We start from the raw sequence: 22,841 nt of genomic DNA on the forward strand, positions 1-22,841 counted from the left end.
TTTTTGAAAATTTAGAAAGTCAGCCAGCTCTAGGATCGCGCCTGTGGGTGATAGATTCAAATTCAGGGCGCCAGATTCAGGTTTAAAAAAAAAATACCACAGAAAATGCTGTTTCCTGGATTATCATTTAGGTACTATACATACAACATTACAACATATCTTTACGTTGCGAATAGTTTCAAAGCTATCCTGGGTTATGCTTTGCTTCGGTAAGTGTTCGCTGAAACTCTGACGGCTAAGAAAGGAACTAATGAATACATTTTTCGAATGCATTAGTTTATTTCAAATATCGCCAGAGCGCAGCACACGTAGCTCGGAAGGGTTGCGTCTTTGCTAAAATAACACCGACATAAAATCATTGCCTGAAAATGGATACTTCATCATGTAAGGTAAAACCATTTTATTTCATATTTTTTTTTCGAACATTTTCCATTTAATATTCTTCTATTCTGGTTAAGTTTCAAAAATAAAACTCTTGAAAAAATTTAAGTTCAGAATATGAAATAATTTGTTTGAACCATATTATACATTAAGCTAAATTAGTATCTGAATTCTGATGATGATTGTGATGGGGGTGATAGTGATTTCGGGGCTAATGTTGCCTTAACGATGCTTCGAAGCATTGTTTCACATTCCTAAATACATACATTCAAATTCAGAATTTTAAGAAGTATTTTCTTCTTTACCAATTTCAGATTAAGATTTTACCTATGATTTAGAATAAATGAGTAAATGATGTGTGATAATCTCGTTTTATTTATCTTGGTATTGTATAGAAAAGGACTAGTCGTGCATTGCTTAAATTGAAAAATTTTTCTCAGGGGCCAAGTATCATTTATTAAATAGATTTTCAATCCACTTTTATAAAGCATAGTTTAAGGTATATCTTACATTAGTAACAATGAGCTTTGCTTATCACCTATCGCATTTAACTTTTGACAACGGCAGCAGTAATCACTACTGTGTTACATATGTTTATTCGTAGATTATCGTAGAAATCGATTAACATTCGTATAACGCCGCGACTACGATGCTATGTCAATTTCCTTCTCTCGGTTGTGGGTGTTACAAATATTTCCAATGAAACCTGAATCAATTTTTTAACGTCCAACTAGCAGACTTGTTTCCAAAATATTTTGTGCCTGGGTAAAATATCGTTGATTCTTAGATTTTTTGTGTGGTACTTTGTTCACTACTTTTGTTTTTAAATAGCATCGTTGCATCTACTAAATATTAGGAACATGAGTGTTCACAAGTCAGTTTCCAGCATCTGGGTTTTATTTTTTTTTCATTGATAATTGTATCAATTCATTGTGTTTCTTTTAAATAAAAAATATTTAAAGCTATTTTATTTGTGTTTAATGCAGTGTTTTATCTCATTTTCCAGCTTTTGGATGGCGTTTGGAAGACCGGTTGCTTCATTAGATTTTTTCTCAAAAGATATCAACAAAACTTTAGTTCGATTTGGGGTTAACGATATGGTAGCTTTAAATTTTGGTTTTCATGTCTTTGTGGTTTTCATGGTTTTCGAGAAACATTCAAGCTCGGTATTTTTGGGGGGTCATTCCATTTTTAATGTTTCAACTTACTGAAATCTTGGATCTATTCTATTTGTAAACTATACATAGCCTTAGACTAAATGGTAAAATAATTAGAGATAGATTCAAAATCACATTGGTTTCGGTGCTACACTGCCAAATACTCTACCACTTAAAACCACGCTAAGTCTAACGAATTTTTACTTTGAGGGGTCAAACGTTTTTTGATGCCATTTCAATCTTGGATTTGGGGAAAGTGGTAAGGGATGACTGAATTTTGGCTTCGCCAATAACGATGGTATGTTCGACTGCAAAAGTGACTGGTGTGCTGAAAGATTGGAGATTGGAAGCTTCTTGAAAAGTCAGCTCTAACAGAGTATTTCACACATACACTGTTGGTAATTTTCATCACTGGAACATTGATCCTATCTCGGGACACCACCACGTGCACTTCCGATTGCGAACATCCACTCTTTCAATCTTCGGATCAATCAGGTCGAAAGTAAGGTTCTAAACTGCTGTTTGGCACTCGACAATCGAGTGACAAGTCTTTTAGCTACTTAAGATATGCACCTAAATGTATGCAAACACTAACATCCGACCACGAACATTCAAACGACGAACCATTTTATACTTCTTCCAGATGCTGGGAGAATTCCTCGATACTGACGTAGGTTCCGGTGATGAAACCAACCACTCCGAACAGAATCAGGAAGATGTTCTTCCACAAGACCCAGTTGAAGGGACCGTAGCCGGGTTTTTCGTAGTACACCACCAGCTCGATCACGGCCGGGAACATTAGGCCCAGGGTGCTGAGACAAACGGCTCCAATGAGCGTTACGAAGGGTCCGATGTTGGGCAGCGCTGCGGCAATGACCACGGTGAGAACCTGGAATGATAAAATCGGGAATAAATATTCAATTGAATTTTAATGCTCAATTTTTCGAATACCGAGTTTTACTCCTTCGGAATAAAAAAAAGTTTTGTTTAATTTGTCTTTTCAGTTTTAAAATTACTATGAACAGCAGTGCGATCACTTCAAACTAAACTATTTACCAAAACTCAACAATTTTATAAGTCCAATTTAAAACCTATTTTACTTTTTCAAACCTTAGAAAACCATTTTTAAGTCTGTTATGCACCTTAACGTTTTATTAAGGCTATTGCCAGTCAACTTTTTTTTTATTCTTTTTTCTGTTACTTGAAGGTATTTGCGTAACTCAATATTTGAACATGTACCTATTTTTTGGAACTATGAGGGTCTGGCTATTGACTCAATATGTGTTAAATATTTCAAAATGTGCTGAATTGTTGTTGTTCCATATACCGATGAATGATTTTGTTTGATGATATATTATAATTTCAAAATATTTCACAGGATTTGCAGGCTAAGAAAAATATTTCGATCAGAACTGGAATTTTAAGTTCAGTCTAAATTTCAGATTTTTATATTGAAATTAAATTGTCAAAAAATGGCAAAAATGGAAGGTCAAAAACTTTGAATTTTCAGTCTTATCTTTGATTTAAAGGGTGAGCACGAAATTATTTCGACACATTCAACAGGGCATAACTTTTTTACCACTGGGTAAAAACCAAATTTTGCACACTTTCTCATTGATGTGTATTGTTTACATGCTGCAAAACTGGAAGTCCTGTTTTTCGATTCAACGAAAATAATGTTGAACCTACGCGAGTCGAGTGAACAAATTCTTTCCAAACACTTGGAATTTCCTGACCTGTCGCACCGGAAGTTGGAAAAAATGTTGAAAATTCACCATTCAATCGTCTCCAGAGTGTTGAAGCGGTTCCAGAAGCGGTTGACGTTGGACCACGGCAAAGGAGTTGGAAGAAAACCGGGACAGGAGAAGAAAAAAACGGAGGGAAAGGCGGATGATTGAAGCAAATCCCAACGACTCAAGCCATGATTTGGCTTAAAAGATCGGCATGTCGCAGAGCTACGTCCAGAATGCAAAGATGAGAGCTGGACTACAAGGTAAAGAACTTCCTAAACCGCGATGAGCGGCAGCAATCTACGGCTAAAACACGGGCACGGAGGCTCTACGAGAAAATGCTGACAAAATGTGGCTGCTGTGTGATGGACGACAAAACGTATATTAAAGCCGATTTTAAACAAATTCCGGGGTTGGAGTTTCTCACCGGCAAGAACATGTTCGATGTGGACGCCAAATTTAAGAAGAAGAAAATGTCGAAGTTCGCCTCCAAATATTTCGTTTGGAAGGCCATCTGCTTTTGCGGACTGAGGAGTGAGCCTTTCATGACAAAGGGCACGGTAAATGGCCACAAATCTGAGTGCCTCGAGAAGCGCATTTTGCCGTTCATGCAGTAGCACGACGAAGCTCCGCTATTTTAGCCAGATTTGACATCATGCCACTATTCTAAATGTGTCCTCAAGTGGTATGAGGCCAATTCTGTCCATTTTGTTCCAAAGGACATGAACCCGCCAAACAGTTCGTTGCTGCGCCCGGTGGAGCAGTACTGGGCAATAATGAAGCGGGAACTTCGGAAGAGCTAGAAGACAGTCTAAGACGAGAAGGACATGTTGAGAAAATGGAGAAAAAAAAAACTGAGAAACTGGTACCGGATGACACTGTAAAGACTTTGGTGGAGGGCATCAAGCGAGAATGCGTTCAATTTTACACTGAAGGTTCCATAGATTTACTTTTCTTTTGATTTTTGAAGTAAATATATGTTGAAAACTACCCCAAAATTTTGGTTTGATTCTAATCATTATGAGACGTTGGCATGACTTTTTCGGTGTCGCAATAATTTCGTGTTCGCCTTTAATTAGGAGTTCTTGAAACAAGGAACGATTCAATATTCAACTACAAAAATGAATTTTTTACCATTGTTGATAAAAAGTTGATAACTTTGCTTGCTTTTTATGAAAAGATTAATCACCGAAATTTATGTTTGTCTACCCGCTCATTTTCACCATCTTTCAATTCTTCTAACTTTCTATCCGTCTATGAAATTTCATAATCTTAAGATGCTCTTCCCAAAAAGGACATCAGTTTTCACCGATAAGGCCCAAAAAATAAGTAACAAACATAAAATACGGTGATTAATCCTTCATATATTTTTCTTGTTTCGCTGGAATGCAGTTGTCATGCATCATTTTGCTTGGGAGCTCGAGTCTTAGGATTGGTAGATCTTAGATCGATCTTTCGAACTCAAATTTCCGATTTTTTGAATCGATTCATTAGCCGATTAGTGTTTAATAAACGAAAATTTAAGTATAAAATCGGGAGCGTGTATAAAATAAAACAAAAACAAATTAGTTTTGTTTACATGTGCTGTCAGCTGTTTCGGTATTTCGTTCGTTCGTATTTGGGTTGAACGTGCTTTACGCAGAAGCAGGAGAAATGCCTGTTAAAAAGAGGGCACAATGGTTAGCAAAAAAAGAGACAATCAAAGCATTCTCCAACAACAAACCTATTACCGAATACTTAAAAGAATTTCTAGAAATTGATATCCTTCCTAAAAAAGCTACACTATTAGAAATAACAACTTATCAAAACAACTATCTCATAGTACAAACTGCCAACAATCTAAACTCTAACTCAATCAAACATTTTAATTTAAATAAAAACATAGAAGATAGCATCAAAGATTTAAATAAAAAAGATTTAAACAAAAAATCAATTAAGATCATAGTAAACGAAATTCTCCAAAACAAATACGCTAATTATCAAAAAATATATACAGATGGTTCAAAAACAAGTGAAAGTAGCGGAATAGGAATATACATAGAATACAACCAAGATAAATTCAACTCGAGAGTAAACAAAGAACTATCTATAATGAACATAGAACTATTAGCAATCAATACAGCCATTGATAAAATCAATTCCAGCACAGAAAATAAATTCGTGATATGCACCGATTCTAAATCAGGGCTTCAATCATTAAAAAATGGCTACGTTAAAGATAACTTTATAATTAACGAAATATTAAATAAACTTGAAATCACCAATAAAATAATCAAACTTCAGTGGGTCCCAGGACACTGCAACATCTATGGGAACGAAATCGCAGACCAACTCTCGAAACAAGGCTGCAATGCACAACAAATAATATACTCCAAAATACCTTTGATGGACGCACTTAACCTGGCAAAAAATGAATCCTTGTTAGAATGGCAAGAAGAATATACAGATTAAATCGGTTTATTTTCGATCCCATCTTTCTATCTATTCCATTATTTTGATTTGGCCCTCCGATGGAAAAAGACGAATGGATTGGCTTTAGAAGCGCAAATATTTAAGGCTGTTGCTGCTGATTGTTTTGATTTGACCTTCCGGTGAAAAAGACAGAGGATTGGCTTTAGAAGCACAGATTTTAAAGACTGCCGCTGCTGATTGGCCTTTCGGTGAAAAAAGACGGATGAATTGGCTTTAGAAGCGCAAGTTTTTAAGGCTGCCGGTGCTGATTGTTTGGATTTAGCCTTCCGGTGGGATGAGACGGATTTCAGAAGCGCAGATGTTTTAAGCTGCTGCTGCTGATTGTATGTGTTCATTTGGCCTTCCGGTGGAAAAAGACGGAATTGGCTTTAGAAGCGCAGATTTTAAAAGCTGCTGCTGCTGCTGATTGTTTTGATTTGGCCTTCTGGTGAAAAAATAAACAGATGGATTGGCTTTAGAAGCGCAGATTTTTAAGGCTGCCTTTGATGATTGTTTGGATTTGGCCTTCCATTGAGGTGAGACGGATTGGCAGGCTGATTTTTAAGGCTGCTGCTGCTGGTTGTTTTGAATTGGCCTTCCCATGGGAAAAAACAAATTGGCTTAAGAAGCACAGATTTTAAAGGCTGCTGCTGCTGATTGTTTGTTTTCATTTGGCCTCCCGGTGAAATTAGACCGATTGCCTTAAGAAGCGCAGCTTTTTAAAACAACTGCTGTTGATTGTTTTGATTTGGCCTTCCGGTGAGATAAGACTTCTTATTTCACCGGAAAACGGATTGGCTTTAAAAGCGCAAATTTTAACAGGCTGCTGCTACTGATTGTTTGTGTTCTTTTGGCCTTACTGTGGAATAAGACATATTGGCTAAGGAAGCGCTGATTTTTAAGGCTGCTGCTGCTGATTGTTTTGAATTTGTCTTTGGGTGGAAAAAGACGGATTGGCTTAAGAAGCACAGATTTTAAAGGCTGCTGCTGCTGATTGTCTGTTTTTATTTGGTCTTCCGGTGGGAAAAGCCGGATGGATCGGCTTTAGAAGCGCAAAATTTTAAGGCTGCTAATGCTGATTGTTTTGATTTGGCCTTCCGGTGAAAAAAGACGGATGGATTGGCTTTAGAAGCGCATATTTTTAAGACTGCCACTGCTGATTGTTTGGATTTGGCCTTCCGGTGGGATGAGACGGATTCTAGAAACGCAGATTTTCTAAGCTGCTGCTGCTGATTGTTTGTGTACATTTGGCCTTCCGGTGAAATAAGACGGATTGGCTTAAGAAGCGCAGATTTTTAAGGCTGCTGCTTCTGATTGTTCGTGTTGCTTTGGCCTTCCGGTGGAATAAGACAGATTTGCTTTAGAAGTGCAGATTTTTAAGGCTGCTGCTGCTGATTATTTTGGTTTGGCCTTCCGGTGAAATAAGACCAATTGGCAGACGATTTCCTTGGAATAAGACTGATTGGCTTAGGAAGCGAAGATTTTTAAGTCTGCTGCGGCAGCTGATTGTTTGCTGATTTCCCTTAGATGTTTCTAAGTGAATCTCTGAATTAAGATTCGTAAAATCACGACAGCCAGAGAATTCGGTGCTGCCCATAGTACTGTGAGGAGAATTCGACTCCGGGAAGTGATCAAATCGTATCGAGCTAGCAAACAGCCAAATCTTCAGTGTCTTCTGATGGACGATGAAACCTATGTAAATGCTGACTTCGGGCAAATCCAAAGTCAAAAATTCGTCTTGGCTCGTGGGATGTTCCAGCCGAATTTAAGTTTGTGTTTGCCGACAAATCTACACGAAAATTTATGATTTGTTTGGCAAGGCATTTGCAGCTGTGGCAAAAAACGAAAGTTTTCGTTACAAATGAGACAACGAAGTCGGAGCTATACCAAAAAGAGTTTCTCCACGAACGAATTTTGCCGTTTATTCGTCCCCACGACCATCCCGTAATGTTCAGGCCTGATTTGGCAAGCTGTCATTAAAGCAAAGTCATTGAAGAATGGTATGCAGAGAAAGGGGTCCAGTTTGTTCCGAAAAACCTTAACCCACCCAACTGCCCCCATTTTCGCCCTATTGAGAAATACTGGGTGTCGTAACTGGCCGTTTTCATCCGGCTTAATAATGGCTGACTGCGTCAATCACGCATAAGCACGATTTAAAGTAATTTAAAGTGCGTGTATCTTCCGCAACATTTTCCTTTCAACTGACTCGTGTTCATCCTGTCCGTTTAGACAACCAAACCAAGTGCGAGTGAGAGAGATCGTGCAGGGTTGTCGTAAATCCTAACGAAAACGTTATTCTGCACGCTAAATGATTTTTAATAATATTTTGCATTGATATTTATAATTGCCGTATTCTATTTTATTTTATGTACGGTTTTTAACCATTCTCATCTTCCACACTGGGCAATCATGAAGATCATGAAGACTCAAAGCAAAGGGAAAGGTTGTCAAAGAGGATGGAGACCTGGTAGAATAAGACAGCTTAAACGATGGACGAAGAAGTGTGCACCGTGTAATGAACCATGTTACAGGAAAAAATCGAGAATTCCATCAAAACCGTGACGAATAATGTTATCAGTTTTTTTCCTTCAAATTATAAAAAAATCGCTACATTTGTATAAAAGAGATCTTGAATTTATTAATAAATAACTGAAATACAGGCAATTGTTTTTTTTTTTTCTAATTCTATTTGAAGCAAGCTTTACTCAGCTCAAGATTTAAGTTTTTATCGAATCTTTTAAGTTCCATAGTCGAAGCTCGAGAGAAGGCTATTCAGCTTTTGAACGAGACATAAAACAAGTAATTCTAGAAAGTTAAAACGTATGTTTTGTATCTCCATTCAAATTATTACCTTATTACGTAAAAAAAAATCTGTAACCTTTTGAAAATAAGCATTCCACCAAGTGGCAGTGATGAGCTTATTCAAATTGGTTAAATTGTTTTATACAGTCAAGTCCCAATAATAATTCAAGTCCTAATAATAAGTCAAGTCACAATCCCATTCTTCAAACTATCAAAACAGGCATAAAAATAAGCTATTTTCGGGTTTCTATAATACATTGAAATTTTTGTGTACTGTAATGTTGAAAAATCTCGAGCTGTTTAGAAGTCGATTTAGAAAACTCGATGACGCTGATTAAACCTGATGTTATTCAATGTTTTGGTAGCTTGTGCCTTGACGTTTTCCTCTGCAAAAACCTCCCATAAAATAACATTTTATTTTTATTAAATCCCCCGTGGGAAGAGTAACAATTTACTCTTGAAATCATAAAATCTCAATTATCAACACTTATAGATTTGCTTCTAATTTTCTATCCGTTCCTAACTATGTATTTTATCTTTTCATAATTATTTATTTCATATATTTTTAGACTATTCCCACTAAACTTACCACAAGTCCAATACGGATCGCATACTCAGCGGCATTAGCTCGCTCGTTGAAGTTATGCTTAACATTCTTCCAAATGATTTCCATCGGGACGTAGAACTGTAGCGAGTAGGTGAGAAAGATGGCCAGCGCAATCATCAGCTTTGTCATTTGTGCTAATCTGTAATTAAATATTCATGTTAAAAATTTGACCACCATTCCATTGAAATAGAATATACTTACAGATCTTCAACGGGCAGATTCAGGGTAATGCTACCCTTGGTGTCTTCACCGTACTTCAAATAGCCCAAGAATCCTACGACAGTATACAGGAAAATGACCACACTCATTCCGATGTTCAGTACTCCGGGACAGCCGATGAAGTGCTGTGGGTTCTTCATGTTATTCTCCAGGGACATAACTACACCGATTCCTTCCAGGGCGAAGATGACTGTTCCGAAGAACATCGGCATGTGGTGCACATCGGCAATGGCCTTCCGTTCCGAGAAGGCAGGAAGATCCGTTACGATGTAGTACAGCGTAATTCCAACACTGACGCCGATCAACACGTTGGCGATCATCGAGAACGGGGTCAGGTACTTCAGTTGCCTGTAATTGATTTAAACGGAAATTTTTGATATTTTTCGGGAAAAAATAAAATATTGTAATGCTCACCTAATCAAATTGATCAGAATCAGTGGAGCCAACAGCAGCAAAATGTAGTACCGCACATCGTAGTGACTGTGCGTGTAGAAATCGACCACCTGCTTCAGATTGGTGCCAACAAACACCAGATAGATGCAGCAACACCCAATCAGATCCAGAACCAGGAACAAGTTGATGATAAACCTTGCTAGCCGGCAATACTTTCGGATGCCTTCCGGTCCAGCGAGGAAGGCCGTTTCAGCCACATCAGCAAACCCTAGCGAAGGGATCTGTGCCCTCCTGCAGAGGATGTGAGAACACTTTACCAAAATGTGAATGCAGTAGGTACAAATCAAGCCAATAATGATGGTTGCTCCCAATCCGAACCAAAGTCCGGCGTGGAGGAAAGCCAGGGGCATAGCCAGAATTCCAGATCCCAGAGAGCCCTTCAGGAGATGTACCAGTGTTTCGGTACTGGAGGTTGGATGGCTGAGGTCCCGATGTTCGAAGGGATTGTACGATCCGGCTTCTTCATCGTTCCGAGGAATTCCTACCAAAGGCAGCGTCGAGCCCGCTGCCATCGTTTTCGTTGAATCGGTCCAGTTTGGTCGGATTGGCTGAAATATAGAAATGAAATAAAGTTCGTTAAATAAGTTGTGTTGCGTAATAATTTGAACAGTTTTAAGATTCTTTTAGGTATCGATGAAGAATTACATGTTGGATTGAACATCCCTATCTCCATAACTTGCTATTCAACGTGATAAGGTGTAGAAAAACGCGATCGACAGTGTTTTGCCGACTGTTATCGAGAACGGTCGTACATTTGCGTTTGGTAGAATAAAGTGGATTCCCAGTAAATCGCCTGAGTTGTTCTTTGTATCCGAAAAGTGTCTTTCGGTGTGGTTATCTGCGGGTTTTATTCGTGCATCAGATCCCGGAATCTACAATTTTGGGGGCTCAACCGGGAAGCACAAACCGTATGATCCAGAGAATATTGATCCCGAGTGAAAGTTCATTAAGAACTTAATCTGTGAAGAGTGATAATATTACGTGATTGTTATCACCATAATCAAAATCAGTGTGGATAAAACTGGTGGCAAGCCAATTGTTCTAAAAATCTCTTCGTGGCACTTTTGCGCTTACAAAAGAAGTGTACCGTAGCAGCCAAGTGAAGTGAAAAAAAACTTGGTCACAATATCTTTTGTGGTGCGTTGCAGAAAATCTGTGGAGTGTTTTAAAACAAAGGCACACAAAATGTTCCCCTCTGGGTTTAACCCCCGTGTTCCACCTCCTGGTAGACCTACGACGACGTGGTCACCAAATGGCAACGAATTTGCCCGCCTAATCGATCAACTGAATTTCTCAAACGTATCTCTTGCCAGTGTTTCTCATCAACTAAATGAAATTCGCAGTGAGATGCACGAGCTACGAGCAGAAAATAGCCGTCTGCACACTGTGATCGATGAGCTACGAGCTACGCCACGAAGTACGCCACAACGCGAGTCATACGCAAATAATGTTGGCCGAGAGCATATTGCAAGTTTTCAGAACAGTACCGTCGCGTGTGAAACTGCAAAGCTGACCGTGTCGGAAATTGAATCAGCCTTTAACGAATTTTCGGGTTCGGATTGCTATTCCGTTCAAAAGTGGATACGCGATTTTGAAGAAATGGCCGAGGCTATCGGACTTTCCGAGTTGCGCAAGTACGTTGTCGCGAAGAAAAAGTTAACAGGGTTGGCTAGAATTTCAGTTAACACTGTAAGTCATGTCACTTGCTGGAATGCCCTGAAACAGTTCTTGATGTGTGAATTCGACAACATTGAGAACAGTACTGTAGTGCATGATAAGATGCGTGCACGCAAAAAATCGACTTCGGAATCTGTTTTCGAGTATTTTATTTTGATGCGTGAGCTGGGGGCAAAGGCAGATCTTGAGCCAGAAGCAATTATTGCGCATACTGTTAATGGGATTATTGATTGTGGTCCTGACAAAACCGTGCTATATGGTGCAAAATCGATCGATGAATTTAAAGTGAAACTGAGAGTTTACCAGAACATCAAAGATTCCAAAAGCGTCAGTGTATTTAATGGGAAATATCAATCTAAAAACACTAGAAGAGGAGATGTTTCAAATACAAAGCCGAAGGTTTGCTTCAGATGCCAAGACCCAGGACATCTCATTAAAGACTGTCCCGAAGAAAACAGTGGTGTGAAAATGTGCAGTGTTGGACCGATCGAAAATGGAACATACTTAGCTGTCCAAGTGAACGGTGTGCCGATAAAAGCATTTTTCGACTGTGGCGCTGATGTGTCGTTAGTTTCTTTAAATTTCATGCAACAAGTGGGAGCACAAATAAACAAAAGTGATAGAAAAAAACTAAAAACAATCAGTGATTCGGTCATGACCTTGGGCACTACGATGCTACAGATCGAAATCGATGGTGTCGAAATGATGCTACAGTTTAGTGTGCTTGCAAACGAAGTTTTTGACATGCGACCTCTAATCGGACGAAATTTATTGCTCCATGGTGACATAAAAGTTTCGGCCGATGGAACACAGTTTTTAGCAAAGGAAAAGCAGTTTGTTCACCTCATTACAACGGTGTCCAGTGATCCTGTTGAGCACATTAGAGACCCGGTTATAGAGAATAAAGTCTACGCTTGGTCGTGCGACAACATACTCGAGCAGGTCGCGCAAGACCAATCTGAGTTGATCCATCGTACAATGTGCCGAAAACTAAACAGAATGGTACCGATACCTAGTAGCAGACGGCGCCGACGGCGAAGAAGAAGGAGTACCCTGGTTAGATACCACAAGGAAGAAACCTGGTTCGATTCTAGTAAGGCAATTCCAAAAGAAATGGCTTCAACCGGGCCGGTTGAAGGTCAGGACGGCCGAATGTTGGATTGAACATCCCTATCTCCATAACTTGCTATTCAACGTGATAAGGTGTAGAAAAACGCGATCGACAGTGTTTTGCCGACTGTTATCGAGAACGGTCGTACATTTGCGTTTGGTAGAATAAAGTGGATTCCCAGTAAATCGCCTGAGTTGTTCTTTGTATCCGAAAAGTGTCTTTCGGTGTGGTTATCTGCGGGTTTTATTCGTGCATCAGATCTCGGAATCTACATACATATGGTATCAAAATTAACATTTTTCCGAGGTGCTAAAAACTTAATCAAAAGCTATTTCTACTAATGAGCACCCCCATTCCAAATATGCATTTATTTTTTTTTTCTATAAGCTCTTACTTTCGAGATAACTTAATACAGGAAAAACATCGTTTACTAAATAATGTGCACATTTTTTTTCTTTTTTTAATTTATGGTGAATAAAAATGGGCTTCGATAAAAATGGAATAATGTGCTTAAATATGACACTAACGTTTAACATAACTCAGATGCCTCAAATAAACTGTTATAAAAAAGGTTAGGAATTTCGCATGAGAAAAAACGCGTATCGATGTGAGGAGTGTCACGTTGGCTCATTACGGATAAAAATGAGAATCGTGCATAAAACTGCTGAGCCAGTCTTGCTAATAAGATAATTTTTAGAATTCTAGCTTCGTTATAAATAAACACAAGCTATTGTAAGTACAGTAGTTTTTCGATTTTATAACGGTAAAAAAAATTCCACCGTGAATATGACGAAACCGTGAATTTGGCGAAACCGTTAATCTGGCGAAACTAAAAATTAATTTGGAAAGAATTATTTTCATTGTCTTTAATCAATCATTTATAATGTGCTCATTACTGGAAACCTTTTTATCAATAAATTTTGATCACAAGATGTAATTATCAGAGTTTACTAAACACAAACGATCGATTTCAGTTTAAATTATTCTTCTCTATAGCAATTTTATGTTTTTTCATTTTTAATATCAATTTGATAGTCTACATCTAATTAAACTGAATTATTTAGTTTTTATGGAAATTAAACAGCCGTTATGCACATTTTGAAAAACAATTTAAAGAAAACTACATCAAATTGAAACAATAACAGTAATAAAATCGAGCGTGAATTTGGCGAGTATTGAAAAAATCGAACAGTGATAAAATCGATAAACTACTGTAATTACAAACAAGACTTGCAAACGGTAATAAACGTAGAACGAAGCCTCTCAAGGAGGTTCTAGAGAGCAAATTAAAAACAATTCTTCATATTCTGAAAATTTGGAAAAGTTCTCCAAAGAATAATTTCCTGCACTTTCGTTTTCATCTTCATGGTTTGAATTGTTTTTTTTATCATCACGAAAAATCTTCTGTGAAAATTGATGATGTTTTTGCTACCTCAAAGTGTTTATGTTTGTTTGTTGTTTATTAATTCTTGCAATTAGAGATAACAATCTTTTTTTTTTAAAGTGATTCGTAAAATTCAGCGTTGCCTGGGAATATGAATCATTTGAAATTTTACAGGTATGGAAGGTCGACATTACATTGTTCCTTACACCAGGTTTTTTTTCAACTAAAAACAAAATACTCCTAAAATTGTAAAAAATAATGATAAACATAGGCTAACCGAAATAAAATTTCGAAATGTAGGACGTTTTGTTCAAAAGACTATGAAAAAGTAAGGTATTTTTCAATTTAAAGTAGGACCAAAAATAAGACGCTTTATTCAGTGATTTTTCTTTAAAAAAGTTTGTACACCTATTCGATGAGATGATATCACAATAAATCAAGATCACAAACGTTATAATTTTTTAAGATTTCAAGTTTTTTTTTTATTAATTTATCGCTCAATTGTTGGTTCTTATACACAAACGATATATTTAAAATCGTTTGAGCGAGAGAGAAATGGTTTATTTTTTATTTCAACATGGAAAACTATACATTTTCACAAAAAGTAAATAAATAATTTTTTCTTAATACTTCGATTTGTACGATTTTTCTTGATCGCTCTTCTTATTTATTTATGTATTTTTATAACAAACCTTCAGAAAATATATTTTTGAAAGAATCATCATATTTTCAAAATAGCTTAAACTACATGTTCAGTGCATCAGTTCTCAGTTATTTAGGTTTGAGCTTTTAACAATAATTTTCATTGACCAAAAAAGATTTTTAAGCAGATGATGTTTCCGTTTTTATAATTTATTTCAATTCTAAAGATCCATTCAATTTGGTACTAAAGATAAGAAGTCAACACTGAATATAGATTATTCAGTCAAAAATTTGTTGTTCTGGGTCAAATTTTTATTGAAATTTCTCGTTATTAATTATTTTGTTTTTTTTTTAAATGTTCAATGTGTTGTACATATGATTTGAAAAAAGTGTTTTTTTATTTTCAAATCGAATTTATTTATTATTATTAGTTATTATTATTATTATTATTTATCTTACGTTGAGACTTTCATGATAGGAAATGTAGAGCTTTGAAATAAGCATGAATACAATCAACTGGGGCATCATGCACCACTTTTCAACTTCAATGGCTCCTAAAAACTTAATGTCCACAGATTTTAAAGTTTTTAAGGTTTATGGGACATCAAGCCAGTTATTTTTAATGACACAAAAACATACGATTTTCACTCAACTAAGGAGAAGGGGTGAGTTGCAAAATACTTTGTTTTAAATGAAAAATCAAATGAAAAAGTTTTAAAATTCAAAGGTTTTTATATATCGTAAAATGGGGGAACTTTGATCACTTTTTTCATTCATTTTTGAATATTTTGGAAGGGGTTGCTTTTTCGTAATACCTAAAAGCTTTAATACCCTTACTGATGTGAGGAGTATCAAACATGATCATTGATTGTAGTAAATTCAAACGACATTGGTTGTTATGATTAAATGTTTGTTACAAAACTAGATTTCGAGTTTCGGGGTAACTCCTATCACTATGGTTTTTATGTATCTCAACATTTTCAAATTTATTGTTTTGATGCCATTAAGCATAGAAGGCTCAAAACATCGATAGCAGTATTTTTTTTTGTTTGGACTCAATTGAATTTTTCAACGTTTTCTTTCAAACACAATTATACTCGATAGATGTTGCTGCATACATTTAGGGGCAAAAATTATAAACATTTCTCAATATTTTTTGGCCTCAAGAACAAATAATTTTTTCCTTTCCTGCAATTCCCTAAGTCCTCGTACTGTTCCCATATTCTTTTTTTCTTCAAACTTAACCATTTGATAGGGTTTTTAGCCATTTTTTCTATACGGGCTTTTTCATGAAAAATGACCGTTTTTTTTTTCAATATCCGAAAATTATCATCAAATGACCGTAAAAATAATACCTAAACTAAACCTAAATCAAGAAAAAAGATAAACTTTCAAATTAATCAACCCATTTGCTCCTAAATTCTTAAATTTGATCAGGGGAGATGTTTGTTTGTGAGCCTTCAAAAAACAGATATTTTGAGATTTTAAAATTATATTTAAAGTAATATAAAAAATCTCCTAATAAAAACCAAATTTATCTTATTTGTAACTCAATTTACAGGCTTTCAAACGTAGTAAACAGTTTACAGATATTTTAACTTTATACTTAGTTAATGATGATTATCTGCAAAAATTTCATGTCGATCAAAGTTACCCCAATTTACGTTATTTGTGATGTCATAACGCATAAAGTACCAGTTGCAGCAGTTTTTGGTTTTGTTCGAATTAAATTTTACATTTTTTTGTCAAAAATATATTTAAAGAAAATGCAGATGGGTGCTGCATACATTTAGGGGTAAAAAATACTATAAAAAATTCTATTATCTGAAATTATATACAATATTGTTTGGAAACGATAATATGGAAACGAGAAAGAATCTTTGATTTACATTTTGATGCATTTTAGCCCAGACTGGTAACTGAATAATAAAAATATTTAATTCAATAATAAGGTTATTTTCCGAAAAATAATCAATATATTCATAAATTTTCTAACCATTTTGTGTTCCACATTAGATTTTGAATTGTATAGGTAAAAAGAAGTAACTACAGTCTACAAAAATCTTATCCGTTTCTTATGATGAACTTTTTTTCCTTGATAAAAAGATAATTTTCCAGTAGTTTTTTTTACGATATTTGGGACTTCAACAACAAGGAATAATAATTAGATACACAGTATCGAAACGTTCAATGAGCTCGATTATTCATCTAATTTGTTGAAATTTAAATCGGTTTGTTATTATGTTTCTTATATGCATGTGTATGTGAGCACATACTTAGGCAGAAACTGCGGTGAATCCGTGCACCCATGCTGGATAACCAAAATACATATACAATAGTCTATAAGCAGCCTGTTTTTTTGTATTGCATAGTTTTGTAGTTTTGAAATTGCATAATAGCTAACTGATGAATAATTATTGAAATTATTTTATTTTATAGTCTTCTACAAGTTGAAAAATTTAAATTTAAAGATCAAAGCTTTATAAAAGCTTTATAGATTTATAAAGATGAAGATTTATCAACACTTAAATCAAATACCGATTTTATGAATAAGTTTATTTTCTTTCTTTATTTTAAGAGACTTTCAGCCTTTGGCTGGTTCGTCTCTGGAAGAATTTTGTTATAGTTGACATATCATCGAACAAATAAGATTCTTTAAGGAAACAAAGTAGTTTTTCCTCTTTATGAATAAGTTCATAATTTTGGATTTAGCTCTGCTTATTGATTAAGCTGCTATAGGGTGTCCCATTTTGTCTAAGCACGATTTTGATACATACGACTTGGCTTTGTTTTTTACATTTTAGCTTAAAGCTCAGTGTATCGTGAGCTCCACCTTTCAGAGTTTTCATGAAAATGAGAAGCATTTCCCTGGAAAAGCGCAAAAGTATCGTGTTCAAATAGTTTATCCCCAACATTTCGTCTGTTGGCGAAAATGGAAGAAGTAAATATTAGAGCGTCTTCAAAAAAGCATTGGAGCGGGTAAAAAAAATTGGGTGAAAATCAGGTCCGGTGGACAAAACTTTGGACCATGCCTGCTTACGCCAATCAAAAAAACTGCTTCAGTTCAGAATGTGGCCAAAATCATGGATCTCCTTTCACACTGGCCATCGTGCCAAAGTAAGATTGGATCTCAATAAAAACCAATGTGAAACAAAAGAAGCCAAAGCCGAGACGAAACAAGCTGCTTCTGTCAAACTAAGAGCTCGTAAATTCTATGATCAACTTCTGTGTGGAAAATTAAGGTTCGTTATCATCAATGACAAAACCTATTGCAGGTTTGATTACAAAACGCTTCCAAGTGATCAGTCTTACACTGTTTGGGATAGCCAAAGTATTGACGAGACGGAGACATAATTTTTACAGAGAAATTCGGTAAAAAGGCAACGGTTTGCCAAGCCATATGTGTTTACGTCCGTGAGTGCCTGAACTGTTGCCTGCTGCTCACGATCTGCAAGCTTAATCACCCAGTACTTTTTGGCCGGTTTTGGCATCAGTACACTACTTAAAAGACAAGATGACTTTGTCCCAATCCAACAAAGCTCAGATCGTTCTGAAGAAGATGAATCCGCCAAATTGTCGTCAAGCTCGACTTATCAAATCGTATTTGAGAAGATATGTGAAGCCTGCAGATTAAAACTTAGCAAAAGACTAAAAAAAGCTCAAATCATTGCAAATCAGTCTGTGTTGAAGCTAAAAATGAGCAGTCTTCGATCAAATATTCGATCACTCGCCTACGACTAACGGAATTCTTATTTTGTCTTAATTCACTGTTAAAGAAGACTATAAAGTACATAAATGTGATATACAAAATAAAATTTGCTCCAAAATTGTGTTAACGCTGTTCAACTTAAATCATGCTTAGACATAATGGGACACCCTATAATTTCAAGTTTAAGAATTATCCCGTTTGGAAGAAATAAGTTTGATAGATTCATCCATCACGTGGAAATTATCTGAGTTATTTATCTACATTTATTTTGATTAAATAAAAATAAGTACGTACCTTCATATATTATTTTAACGAAATGATAAATGTCATAATTTTATTGATTTTTGTTACCTGAGTTTTTTTTTTCATTTTTTTTTTTTTTGAGTTCAGAACCGAAGATGAACTATGATAAGTCCCCAAATTATTTTTCAAATATTTTTAAAGCGTCAAAATTTCAAAGTTAGAAAAAAGGATGTCAGTTAAAATCAATCCAAAAAGGGTTCCATCATAAAAGCCAAAACTCCAAAACTTTTTCCACCAAAATACCAAGTATAAAAGGCTTTTTTTTGGTGCCTAACTGCAAAGCAAAATATCCCAAGGAGAAGTTTTGTTTGAATGGGGTGCCCAGTCTAGCAAAGTCAATGCCAAGTTCCTAAAATATCCTTACATATCGTATACAAATCAAAACAAATCATAGGGAAACTGATGAGTTTTGTTAAAATCTTATGACCAAAATCAGTAGAAAAGTCTTAAAAATAAAGTGACAAACCCACAAATCTCGTTATCGCCACAATATCGTCGTTGACATTTACTGATCGTTGGAAAAACATCTGTCCGAATAACGTACCCGGCGTTGTGCTATTTTGGGGGGATACGCGATTCGCAAATTTTTCTTTACGATCATCATCACGGTCGTGACCGTTTCGGTTCACTATCGTCATCTCATGTTAAATCGGCTACATGGTGTTGGTACATTTGAACGTGAATTTTCCTCAATTGTTTTGTTTTTTCGTTTACGGATTCAGGATATGAGTTTTGCGGCTGCTTGAGGCAACAGATAGATATTGTTTATTGTTTTTCGGCCATCATAAAAGTCGTCGAACACAAATAGGATTGCGACGCATAAACGCCCCGGGCCCGGTCGGTTGATTGAATGATTGATGGCTGAAGTGGGCTTGACAGATTTTCGGGCGGGTATGTCATTTGGTTGTTTTTGCCAAAAAGCGCGTTGCTCCCGGCGTGTCAACGCAATCTCTCCAATCTTTGGCAACAGATGGCATATTTGTTTGGCGTAGAATCATGTGGATTGAATGTTTACTGTTAATAGAAAAGGACTTTTCGTTGATTTTTTTTTTAATAACAGGATATATCAATTATAAACTCGTATTCATAAAAGAAAAAAATTGCAACTGAATGAGGGCATCATCATAAATGTTACAATTCAATCTGAACAATTCGAAAAATTCAATCAATTCTGCTCTGCTGAGGAGAAAATTCAATTCAGCTTACCCAGCTTCCAGCGAATGGTTGTAGATTTGAACGAGGCGATCGAAGTCGTGGGTGGATTCGTTCAAGATTGTACACATGAAAATGTCAATGGCATTTCCACTTTTACTGGGTGCACGATCAACACCTACCGGCTAAATTGGCTCACGCATCATTCGTATGGAATGTCCATTTCCCAATCCGAATAAAACTTTCAAGTGATAATTCGTTTGGGTTGAAGAGAAAGGGTACTTTTAAAATATTTTTGAAAGGATTAGTTTTTCTCTCAAACAGTTTTGGTAAATATGTTAGATGTAATACATAAAAAAATCGATTATTTTTTATGTGAGGTGCATTTTGCCTTAGCAGCCCCCAAATGGTAGCAGCTGGTGCGTTAATATTTCCCCTTCCAGTCGTAGACTAAGCTGCTTGTTTCACACGGCCGGTTTCCTGTCATTTAATCTGATCCCCCTAGACATTGTCGAGTAGAAGTCTGGATTGGATTGGGAATAGTCGTCAGTACCAAGCTAGTAGATAAGCTAAAAGTGCGGTGCATCAGGTGCACATCGATTGCTTCACTCCTCTTACTAAATGTGCCATCCAGTCGCACGAGGCGCCATTATTGCGAACCGGTTTCAACTGGATTGAATTTCGCGATCTCGCGAACCACGTGGCGTTGCCGGCTGTTGAATGAGCAGTGAGGAGATTGTCATGAATCACATCGTCTCCCGATGTAATTTAATTGTCATTGTTGATGATATCTCCTGAGAACGTTTACATATTTTGCTGGTATGTTTAATTGATTAATACAGACTGGGATTGTTTAGTGACCCCTTAGAATTATTCAAATGAACTGAAATTCAGCATGGGCCAAATGGAAATTTAAAAAAAAGTTTTTAAACCGGATGACATTGGGCATTTGGAAAACTGCATTTTCTTCCTCTAAATTTAATGGTGTTTATAGCCTACATTCAGGCATATTTGTACTTCTAAAGGCGCTCGCACAATAGCCCGTCGGACGTCGCGTCGCGTTGACATTTCATTTTGGGGATACCGTTTTCCGTTTGAGCCACCTTAATGGTGCGTCGCGTCAGTGACAGCATTGTACTAAAACGCTGAACTTATTCTAAACAGCAGCGTTCTCCAGCGTCGACGTTTTTGTTTTGAAATAAATCAAAATTCCAGCGCGTCAGCCGGGTTTTGAATATTCCTTTTTTATAATTTTTTGTCAAAGTTTGACACAAATATACTCAAAAATAAAATTATCGTCATTGTTCTGTGTTTTGTAATGTTAGACACCCCGTGTTTTGTTTCAAAAATTCTGAAAAGCCTTGTCAGTGGACGCTGTATTGTGCTGCAAAAAATCCACAATGCGTCGCGTCAGCGTTTTAGTACTCGATGACAGCGTTGACAGCTGAGGTGTTAAGGCGCCCGCACAATAGCACGTCGTATGTCGCGTCGCGTCAGCTGTCAACGCTGTCGTTGAGTACTAAAACGCTGACGCGACGCACAGGGAATTTTTTGCAGCACAATACAGCGTCCACTGACAAGGCTTTCCAGAATTTTTGAGACAAAACTCGGGGTGCCTAACATTACAAAACACAAAAAATGACGATAATTTTATTTTTGAGTATATTTGTGTCAAACTTTGACAAAAAAGCATTCAAAAAGAATACTCAAAACCCTGCTGACGCGCTGGAATTTTTATTTATTTCAAAACGAAAACGTCGACGCTGGAGAACGCTGCTGCTTAGAACAAGTTCAGCGTTTTAGTACAATGCTGTCACTGACACGACGCACCATTGTGGTGGCTCAAACGGAAAACGGTATCCCCAAAATGAAATGTCAACGCGACGGGCTATTGTGCGGGCGCCTTTATTGTGCGGACGCCTTAACAGATTGCGTTGGGAGTAACATTATGTTAAAAAAGGCATAAATGTTTCCAAGTAAATATTCACAGTCCTCCCACAATCATTAGTCACTCAAAATTATCGTTTATTCGGGTGTAAATAGACCAATCATTAAGCTTTTCATGATGTTTAGTCATTAAATACTCCCTCGTTGATTTCAAATATGTTTTAATTTTCAATTTTGTTGAAAAGTAAATTATGTACCGAAACAAACAACGTTTTTCAAAACCACAATTATGGGTCAAAATTGCAGCCTGTAATAATTAAGTCAAATTGCCCGCAATTATTAGTCACATAGAAGTCCATGGCAACACCAAGGTTGCCGAAAAAAATTTTGTGTTTTTGAGAAAAATAATTCTGACTTTCTGTGATTTTACCCAAAAATTTTGTGATGGATTTCTGTGATGCTATTTCCTTTATTTTCATTGAAAATTCATGATAAATGAAATTATATTCGGCAAATCAGTCCAGTTTCTTATAAAATTTATTTTAATCCTACGTTTCGGTGTCGTATAACACCTTCATCAGGGATCCTATAATTTGTGTGGTTTAAAAAGTGTAATGATTTGTGTTTTAAAAGCTTATACTTAGTCCTACTTACAAAATGGTCAATCTTATTGTGCTTTAGTAAAAGCGTATTGTCCGGTCTGTTTTTTGTTGGATTCCACTGTAAATATGTATATATAATTTTGTGATTTTGTTGTTCAAAGTGTTATAAAATCTATCTTACGTAGTTAAATTTAAAATTTCAAATTTTCTACACACAAAACACTTATCAGTACTTTTAGGCGGTATGATTGCTATAACATAGTTTCTTCTTGCGGTGTTTTATGACTATCGGTATTTTTGGCGTTTGTTTCTTTATGGCTATCGGTATTTTTGACATATGGTTTTTTATAATTGTGTTTGTGTAGTATATCTAATACTGAGGCAAAGATAGTGTTGAGATTGTTTACATCTGTGCGTTGGTTGACTGTATTGTTGGTGTTAAATATGTGACACATCTCTAGAAAGTTTAGAGTGTGTTTGTTGAAACTACTATCCAGTACGATAGTTTTATCAAGGTTGAATGTGTGCCCTGTCTCTAAAATGTGTTCGATGAGAGCTGTATTGTCTTTCTCTT

General features: G+C 36.3%; 1 protein-coding gene across 2 annotated transcripts in view; it reads right to left on the reverse strand.

Moving 5' to 3' along the window:
* Positions 1-811: 811 nt before the first annotated feature.
* Positions 812-22,841, reverse strand: part of LOC129745772 (proton-coupled amino acid transporter-like protein pathetic) — a 108,930-nt gene continuing 86,900 nt past the window's right edge. For both annotated transcript variants that reach the window (XM_055739109.1, XM_055739110.1), the window contains exons 2-5: positions 9,762-10,348; positions 9,330-9,695; positions 9,111-9,267; positions 812-2,427 (exon numbers count right to left, since the gene is read on the reverse strand). In XM_055739109.1, the coding sequence (XP_055595084.1) occupies positions 2,167-2,427; positions 9,111-9,267; positions 9,330-9,695; positions 9,762-10,348 (1,371 nt within the window). In that variant the 3' untranslated portion in view covers positions 812-2,166. The remainder of the gene's footprint in view (positions 2,428-9,110; positions 9,268-9,329; positions 9,696-9,761; positions 10,349-22,841) is intronic.

Source organism: Uranotaenia lowii, chromosome 2 (genome assembly GCF_029784155.1).
Source record: "Uranotaenia lowii strain MFRU-FL chromosome 2, ASM2978415v1, whole genome shotgun sequence".
NCBI lineage: Eukaryota > Metazoa > Arthropoda > Insecta > Diptera > Culicidae > Uranotaenia > Uranotaenia lowii.